The 9,240-nt window shown below is 57.6% G+C and overlaps 1 protein-coding gene across 1 annotated transcript; it reads right to left on the bottom strand.

The window, feature by feature from the left end:
• Nucleotides 1–2,049: 2,049 nt before the first annotated feature.
• On the bottom strand, nucleotides 2,050–8,448 carry LOC123124911 (2-hydroxyisoflavanone dehydratase-like). The gene is made up of 2 exons (XM_044545461.1): nucleotides 7,496–8,448; nucleotides 2,050–2,371 (listed from the first exon to the last, which is right to left on the bottom strand). The coding sequence occupies exons 1-2, from the start codon at nucleotides 8,442–8,444 to the stop codon at nucleotides 2,175–2,177; spliced, it is 1,146 nt and encodes a 381-aa protein (XP_044401396.1). The 5' UTR covers nucleotides 8,445–8,448; the 3' UTR covers nucleotides 2,050–2,174.
• Between the last annotated feature and the right edge of the window lie 792 nt (nucleotides 8,449–9,240).

Genomic DNA, 9,240 nt, shown 5'->3' with positions numbered 1-9,240 from the left:
GGCGCCCACGACGCCGGCTAAGGGAGGCGGCGGAGGGCGGCGCCACGGGAGGGAGGAGAGGGCGGAGACGAGGCGCGCCGGACGGAGCGGGACGCGCGAGCGGGGCGCCGCGGGGTTGGCCGGTTGCGGCCGTCCGCGAGCAACGGCGGGCGACGGAGCTGAGCACCGGGGGGGGAGAGGCCGGGCGCGCATGGGAGAGAGGAGAGGGGGAAGCTCACTGGGGCGGTAGGGGTTAGGCAGCGGGGGTCGAGGAGGAGACGAGGAGGAGGACGGTGAGGCGGCGACGAGGTCCGGCGACGGCGTGGCAGCTCCGGGGCGACGACGGTAGTCCTCGAGCGCGGGCGTGCTCGCCGAGGCCGCGAGGTAGAGATGGGGACGGGGTGCGGCGACGGATGACGACGAGGTCGAGGCGGCGAGGGGCATCCGGCGAGGTCGCCGGCAGGACGCGCGAGGCCGGGGGTGGGTAGGAGGCGCACGGGGTGGGGCGGCACCGGGCAGCGGCGGCGGGGGCGAGTGCCCCGATCCCGATCTGGATCGGGGGAGGAGAGGAGCATGGGGATCGGGGGGAGTGGGAGGTGCTGCGGGTTGGGCTAGGGTTCGGTGGGGAGTGGGGGTTAAGGGAGCGAGGGGGCCGGATGGGCCAGTGGGCTGGCCGGCTGGGCCGTTTGGCCCAGTTGGCCAGGGGGTTTCCCCCCTTTTAATCATTTTGTTTGTTTTTCTTTTCTTAATTTTCCTGCTACGGGTTTATATTATTTTAGTTTTATAAAACCTAAAAGTTGCACCTAAATTAGTATTACTAATTATACCTGGGTCACAAAAGGTTTAACCCCCCAAATAAAATAGTTTAGTATTTTATAAAATACAAAAGGCATTTATTTAGTTGTTTTTAGCTACTGCTTAAGTCATTTTAAAGCATTCAAACATTTTATAAAAGTGTTGTTTTTTCACCATAATTACCTATGCAATATTTGGTTCACTCCGAACATTTTTGTTTCAATGTTTGAAAACTTTTGTTGTTTGCCATATTTTGAATTGATTTTTGAATCGGTTTTGTACTAACGAAGGATTAGGAACAGTAACGGAGGTGACGTGGCATCATTAGCAGAGTTTTACTGTAGCGTGATTATCCGGGCGTCACAAGTCTGCATTATAAAAATTGGTCAAAGTCAAATTTTGTAAACTTTGATAACTTTATAGAAAAATATAAACATTCATAATATGAAATCAATATTATTAGATGCATCATGAAATTAGTTTTCATAGCATACAACTTTAGTATTGTAGATCCTGATATCTTTTGATATAAAATTTGTCAAACTTTGCATAGTTTGACTTTGAACGGAGTTTATATGCAGACTAAAAAGAAACAATGGGAGTATAATCAATTTTCTAGAGGTTGCAGGCGCAACTACTATAAATTCTTTCATGGTGGTCTATTCTTATTCTTCCCACTGTCCAAGTTTTCCTTTCGCTTTTGTCTCGTATAATAAACTTATGGCTAGAGACAATTCGAAGAAAAGAAATTCGGAGAAATCTTTGGATTGTGTGTTTGCTCTAAAAAGGACACCATCTCCATATTTGTTCTTCAAGTGTGTGGTGGCTACTGGCCAAACAGATTTAGGCTCAAATATCCGAAAGTGCTAATCTAATCGCGAGCATAGGTGCTCGCGGTATCCCAGATTTAGGCTCAAATATCTTCCTTCTTCGATACTATTTCTATAAGAGCATCTTCAACAGGCGCCCAAAAACTGCTCCGCGCATTAAAATTCGAGTTCTTCAGGAGAAGTTGTAAAATAGTGCCCGCGCAAAAAAGGGTTGGGTATGTGCTGAAAAACGCTATCGCATGCTGCAAATTTAAGGCATCGGATTGCACGCGTTTCACAATTTACACTGCATGTTTTTTTGGCGCGTGTTTTTATGCATCTGGTAAATCAATGTTGAGTCCAGTGCGCTAAAAATGCTACAGTGGCGCGCTAAAACTATTTTAGGACGCAAAACTTTTGTGAGTTTGTTGGAGATGCTCTAAGTAAATAAAAGACGTTTTGGCAGTGAACTCAAGGTTGCGATTTTTTGTCAAGAATCACACCCAAGCGAAATAAGCAATCCGACTGTCATCTCCCATCTGGATGCTGCATGCTACTATACACGTACGTAGGCAGATCATGCGGTGCAGCTCAGCCCTCGGCGATGAACGCCGCGACGCGATCTAGGAGCTGCTTGGAGCTCTCGCAGTCGGTCTTCCCGAGGAAGAAGTCGTGGTCCTCGCCTTCCGACTCGAACCACGCCGCGGCGCCCGGCGCCCGGCACGCGGCCGCGGCCACGCCGTCGTAGTACGCGCGGATCCTCCTCGCCAGCACGTCCTTCTTGTGGACTTAAACCTTGTGTATTCGTCAGTTTAGTCTTAGCAGAAAATAAACGCTGCTTAGTCAGCTGAGTAGATAAGTTTGTTAGAAAGTTTTTTCCTTAAAAATAGTCCACACCCCGCACGAGCTGGATCGTGGGATGGCGCGATCGTTGTGGCTCGGCGTGGCTGTTTCCTCGGGCCGTTAGTGGCCTCGTTTCCCTTCTGTAACAGAATAAGAGGAGAAGAAGAAATGCAGAAAAGTTACAAGTGTTCGCAACGCAAAAACTACTGTCTTCAGAGTACTCTCACGTGTGTGTGTGTGTGATCTGTGCTTACAATTGGCATCAGAGCCGTTAGTACGATCCGGCGGTCATGGCGGGAAGTAAGGAGCCCCGGAAGGGCTCCGGCGAGGGGTCGCGAAAGGACTCCGATGGCGGGTCCCGGACTCCGTCGCCGACGCGTGGGCGCACGCTCTCGCGGTCTCCCAGGGTTAGGCATAGACGCACCGTGCGCGGGCGCGAGGTCGCCGTGCCGGTGGTACAGAGACGCGAGGTGGCCCTCCCAACGGTGTTCCCTACACTGACCTGGAGCAACTACGGCAGCTGGTCTCTCCTGATGAGAGCCATCCTACAGACTCGCGGGCTGTGGGACGCCGTCACCACCGGAATCGCCGACTACCACGACGACCGTACCGCGCTGGAGGCTGTCCTCCGGGCAGTGCCAGAGGAGATGCTCGCGGTCCTCTCCACGAAGGAGACGACGAAGCAGGCCTGGGACGCCGTCAAGACCATGCGGATGGGCTCGGCCGCTGTGCGCGAGGCCAAGGCCCAGGGCCTCCGTCGAGAATTCGAGGATATCCGTTTCAAGCCCGGCGAGAACGTCGGCGACTTTGCGATGAGGCTCACCGGGCTCGTCAACAACCTCTCCATCTATGGTGATCCCGTCGGGGACGAGCGTGTGGTACGTAAGTTCCTTCGTGTTGTGCCCCGCAAATACGCTCAGGTGGCACTCTCCATCGAGACGCTGGTCGACCTCGACACCCTGACGGTGGAGGAGCTCACCGGACGGCTCAAGGTGGCGGAGGAACGCCTCGACCAAGACGGCGGAGGCGAGGATGCCGGTCGCCTTCTGATGACCCTGGAGGACTGGCGCGCGTACGAGAAGCGTACAGCAAACAACGGCGCAAGCGGCAGCAACTCGTCAGGTGCACAGGCACGCGGACGAGGGCGTGGCCGCGGACGTGGCCGCGGCGGAAAGGGAAAGTCCCTGCCGGCACTGACGCCGGTGGTGGGAAGAACGGCGGCGGCGACGCGGATCGTGACAAGTGTCACTACTGCGGCATCGCAGGCCACTGGGCTCGGGACTGCCGCAAGAAGAAACGCGAGGAGGAACAGGCCTTCCTTGCACAAGGCCAAGCAGGCGAGGACGACGATCCGGGTCTACTGATGATCGAGGAGGCCTCCCTGACAGCTGCGGCCGTCACACCGCGTGCTGGAGCGGGCGAGGAGGTCGTCTTCCTCAACGAGTCGCGCGCTCGCGTGGAACTATGCCGTGCTCTCGAGATCAGGACGCGGCCTGGTACCTCGACACGGGTGCGTCGAACCACATGACCGGTGATGAGGCGGCGTTCGCCGAGCTGGACAAGGGCATTCGTGGCTCGGTCAGGTTTGGGGACGGCTCGCTCGTGTCAATCCAAGGGCGGGGCACCATCCTGTTCGCCGCGGCTGACGACGGGCACCGTGCACTCACCAACGTGTACTGGATCCCGCGGCTCAAGAGCAACATCGTGTCCATCGGGCAGCTCGACGAGAACGGCTGCCCCACGCACGTCGAAGCCGGCATCATGACGGTGCGCGATCGCCAGCACCGCATCCTGGCCAGAGTGCCGCGCTCCCGCAACAGGCTCTACATCGCCCGTCTACAGCTCGCCAACCCCGTCTGCCTCGCTGCGCACTCCAGGGACGAGGCGTGGCGCTGGCACGCGCGCTTCGGGAACCAACACTTCGACGGCCTCGAGCGGCTGGCACGTCAGAACATGGTCAAGGGCATGCCCCTCTTCCACCACTCCGAGCAGGTTTGCGACGCCTGCCTAGTGGGCAAGCAGCGGCGAGCGCCTTTCCCTCAGCAGGCTAACTACCGCGCCACCGAGCCGCTTGAGCTTGTGCATGGTGATCTTTGCGGGCCTATCTCGCCGCCCACTCCGGGCAGCAAGCGTTATTTTCTGTTGCTTGTGGATGATCACAGCAGGTTCATGTGGTTGTACCTGCTCCGGAGCAAGGACGAGGCAGCCGAGGCGATCCAGCGCTTCCAGGCACACGCAGAGTGCGAGACGGGGCGGAAGCTGCGCACTTTCCGCTCTGACCGAGGCGGAGAGTTCAACTCCGGCGAGTTCAGCGCACATCTTGCTGATCTTGGGGTCCAGAGGCACCTCACCGCGCCATACTCGCCCCAACAGAATGGCGTGGTGGAGAGGCGCAACCAAACTGTCGTCGGGACGGCCCGGTGCATGCTCAAGGCGATGGGAGTGCCGCCGCAATTTTGGGGCGAGGCCGTGTCCACGGCCGTTTTCGTGCTCAACAGGGCGTACTCCAGAAGTGTGCCGGGCAAGACGCCGTTCGAGGCCTGGCATGGCAGGAAGCCCTCCGTCGACTTCCTACGCGTGTTCGGCAGTGTGGCGCACGTCAAGAACACGCGCCCACACCTCTCCAAGCTTGAGGACCGGAGCAAAGCCATGGTGATGATCGGGTACGAGCCAGGGAGCAAGGCGTACCGGCTCTACGACCCGGTGGGCAAGCGAGTCCATGTCTCTCGGGATGTCGTCTTCGACGAGACGCGAGCATGGGACTGGGAGAAGAGTGGCACGGACCGGGCAGGCATGAGCTTTACAATTGAGCCCATGTCAATCCTCACCGGCGGTCCGTCATCTGCGGCACGCTCCTCCTCGTCGCCTGGCGCCCCGCGATCACCCGCTCAGTCCGCGTCCCCGTCAAGCACGCCATCCACGACAACAGCATCGGCCGGGGGCGACGACGACACCCCAACGGCGACCACTACCGCGCCCACGGCTCCCCCGGCTCCTGCGCGCACGACCAGCAACCTCGCGCCGGTGCACCCGATGACGACGCGCGGCAAGGACGGCATCTTCCTCCCCAACCCTCGCTACATGGACACGCCTGAGAAGGCGGCTCGGAATGCGCCTCCTCCAGGGCTGCAGGAGTTCGACGACGCTGACGGCGAGATCGATGACGACGAACTCGTCGACGAGCTGCACCTCGCGCTGGGCGAGGAGCCTGGCTCCTTTGAGGAAGCAAAAGGTGAGACGTGCTGGCAGCACGCGATGATGGAGGAGATGAACTCCATTGAAGCCAACCAAACCTGGGAGCTCGTGGACCTGCCCGCTGGTCATCGTCCGATCGGCCTCAAATGGGTATACAAGACCAAGAAAGATGCCCACGGCGCGGTAGTGAAGCACAAGGCGAGGTTGGTGGCGAAGGGATATGTACAGAAGCACGGCGTCGACTACGACGAGGTGTTCGCGCCGGTGGCCAGGCTCGAGTCCGTCCGCCTCCTGCTCGCTCTGGCCGCGCGCGCGAGCTGGTCTGTGCACCACATGGACGTAAAGTCCGCCTTCCTCAACGGCGAGCTAGAAGAGGAGGTCTACGTGGTGCAGCCGCCGGGGTTCACAGCTACCGGCGAAGATTCGAAGGTACTCAAGCTCAGAAAGGCCCTGTACGGGCTAAAGCAGGCCCCGCGAGCATGGAACGCCAAACTGGACGCGAGTCTGGGCTCGCTTGGGTTCAGCAGGTGTCCGTCTGAACACGCGGTGTACGCCAGGGGCACGGCGTCCTCGCGTCTGGTCGTCGGCGTCTACGTCGATGATCTAATCATCACTGGCTCGGACGAGGAGGAGATCGATGGCTTCAAGAAGGAGATGCAGGCACTCTTCGACATGAGCGACCTGGGACGGCTCCATTACTATCTTGGGATCGAGGTGAGGCAGCACAACGGCGGCATCGACCTTGGTCAGGCCGCGTACGCTGCCAAGATCCTCGACAAGGCGGACATGACGGGTTGCAACCCCTGTCACACACCCATGGAGCCGCGCTTCAAGCTGAGCAGGGTGAGCTCGGCACAGCCAGTGGACGCCACCGAATACAGGAGCATCGTGGGCATGCTCCGCTACCTCGTCCACACCAGGCCGGATCTTGCCTTCTCCGTTGGGTACGTCTCCCGGTTCATGCAGGAGCCCACGACGGAGCACATGGCGGCAGTGAAACATGTTCTGCGCTATGTGGCCGGGACTTTGCACTGGGGAGTGCGGTACACCCGCGGTGACCACGATGCGCCTCTGATCGGCTACAGCGACAGCGATCTGGGCGGCGATGTGGACAACCGCAGGAGCACCACCGGCGTCGTCTTCTTCCTTGGCAGCAACCTGGTCAGCTGGCAATCACAGAAGCAGAGGGTGGTGGCCCTCTCCTCATGCGAGTCGGAGTACATGGCCGCCACCACGGCGGCGTGTCAAGGTATATGGCTCGCACGGCTGCTGGGAGAAATAAAAGACGAAGAACTGAAGGCGGCGGTGCTCAACGTCGACAACAAGTCGGCCATCTCACTGAGTAAGAACCCTGTTTACCATGACCGGAGCAAACACATTGAAATCAGGTATCATTTCATCCGGGAGTGCGTGGAGAACGGGAAGATCCAGATCGAGTTCGTTCGGTCCGGAGATCAACTTGCCGATGTACTCACTAAGGCACTCGGGCGAGTCAAGCTTCAGGAGCAGCGCATGAAGATCGGGTTGGTGGAGCTCGACGAAGCACACAAGGCTTAGGGAGTGATTGTGGACTTAAAGCTTGTGTATTCGTCAGTTTAGTCTTAGCAGAAAATAAACGCTGCTTAGTCAGCTGAGTAGATAAGTTTGTTAGAAAGTTTTTCCCTTAAAAATAGTCCACACCCCGCACGAGCTGGATCGTGGGATGGCGCGATCGTTGTGGCTCGGCGTGGCTGTTTCCTCGGGCCGTTAGTGGCCTCGTTTCCCTTCTGTAACAGAATAAGAGGAGAAGAAGAAATGCAGAAAAGTTGCAAGTGTTCGCAACGCAAAAACTGCTGTCTTCAGAGTACTCTCGTGTGTGTGTGATCTGTGCTTACACTTCTCCGCCGCGCACACCAGCATCCTCTCGCACGCTAGCAGCTCCAGCGACGACGCGCCGGGCGCCAGCGGGTTGATCCTCGGGTCGTCCGCGCCGCCCACCGCCCCCGGGCACGTGTACGACCAGATCATCCCGTTGAACATGGGCACCGCCGGAGGCTCCCCCTCGATCGCCTCGCTCCCGCTGAACCACGGGTGCAAAAGCACCACGCCCTCCATCCTCGGGTGGGAGTTCACCGCCGCCCTCACGAGCATCTCGTGCACGATGTTGGCGCCGGCGCTGTCGCCCGCCAGGAAGAGGCGGGCCGTGTCGCCGTGCCCGGAGATCCACTCGTCCTGCGTCGACGGCGCCACCGCCCACTGGAGCGCGGCCCAGCAGTCGTCGTAGGCCGCGGGCAGCGGGTGCTCCGGGGCGAGGCGGTAGTCGGCGGACACCACGAGGACGCCGGCCGCGGCCGCGAGGGAGTTGACGTAGCTGTGGTACGTGGCGTCGTCGGCCGACCCGATGAGGAAGGCGCCGCCGTGGAAATAGACGAGGACCGGGAGCTTCTCGGAGGGTTGTCTTAGCTTGGGGAGGTAGAGGCGCACGGAGACGCCCGTGTCGGCGTCGAGGACGACGTCCCTGGAGGTGACGCCGGTGGCCTCGTCCAGGCCGGCAGGCGAGACGGTGGGTTCGTTGAGGCGGTCCATCTTGCCGCACTTGTAGATGCGGAAGTGCCCCGGGGACTCCAGCAGCACCTCGCCCTCGGTTTCGGCTTCCGTGGCAGCCGCCGGCAGAGCCCCGTTCTTGTGGGATGTAGACGTGCAGTTGCCCGGGCATGGCGGAAAGGTGGTGGTAGATAAGTAGCATGGTGGTCGGGGTAACTTTCTCCGACGTACGGTTAGTGGTCGGCAAGTCTGGGGCGCTGCCCAACCAGCCCAGATGGCGGATCCGCTCCTGGTGGCCATGGGGGAGAAGTGAACAACAGGATAAGCCTGTGTGGGACGTGGATTTTTAGAACAGCTGCACCCCGGTCCTGGTAACCTGGTTGTTCAATATTGCTTTAAGATCTGTGCAACATAACTAACTTTTCGTATGAAAATTTCTCTTTTTTGTTTCTCTCACATAAAAGATGTCTTGAAGTTCAAACCTTTGCAGCGTGGCAAAGTTTTCCGTCTAGAATCTAGGATAAATCTCTCAGATTTTTTTGTCAAATATAAATAAAAAAATGATTTTTTAGATTAAAAAATCATTTTTTTATTTATATTTGACAAAAAAATCTGAGAGATTTATCCTAGATTCTAGATAGAAAACTTTGCTACGCTGCAAAGGTTTGAACTTCAAAATATGTTTTATGTGAGAGAAACAAAAAAGAGAAATGTGTTTGCACGAATCGCGATGCGCAGAATGAATGGCTAGATAGAAAGGGCCCGGGTGCAGCTGTGCTATTTTATATTTTCGAAGCCTGTGTGTGGTGAAATGGTGACGAGGTCGTGCGTTGCCGTATCATCAACCAGCCATATATGCATGACTGGGAGCATGCCTTCTCAACGTCGTACGGGCATGACTTCTCAACGGGACTGCATGTGCCTGTAGCCCCTGGGCGACGGCCGACAGCAACGGCTTCACTACTCAACGGGCATGACTTTTCAAGCCAAAAAAGGTAGGACCTCAATAACGAGGGACGTCACATCTGAGCGTGTAGATTTTTTTTTAGTAACACTGAGCGTGTAAATGCTACGGACCAGCAGAGTGGCCTCCATG

This window comes from Triticum aestivum, chromosome 5D (assembly GCF_018294505.1).
Source record: "Triticum aestivum cultivar Chinese Spring chromosome 5D, IWGSC CS RefSeq v2.1, whole genome shotgun sequence".
In the NCBI taxonomy this organism is placed as follows: Eukaryota; Viridiplantae; Streptophyta; class Magnoliopsida; order Poales; family Poaceae; genus Triticum; species Triticum aestivum.
Note: the sequence above shows the minus strand (reverse complement) of the source record. Positions and strands in the feature narration are given on the sequence as shown.

What these genes read in the sequence shown, in the direction of transcription:
- LOC123124911 (XM_044545461.1), bottom strand. Translation starts at nt 8,444, where the DNA reads ATGGCCACCAGGAGCGGATCCGCCATCTGGGCTGGTTGGGCAGCGCCC. An exon ending in GGTGTGCGCGGCGGAGAAGT is followed by an intron (nt 2,372 to 7,495) that starts GTAAGCACAGAT and finishes ACAAGGTTTAAG; the next exon opens with TCCACAAGAAGGACGTGCTG.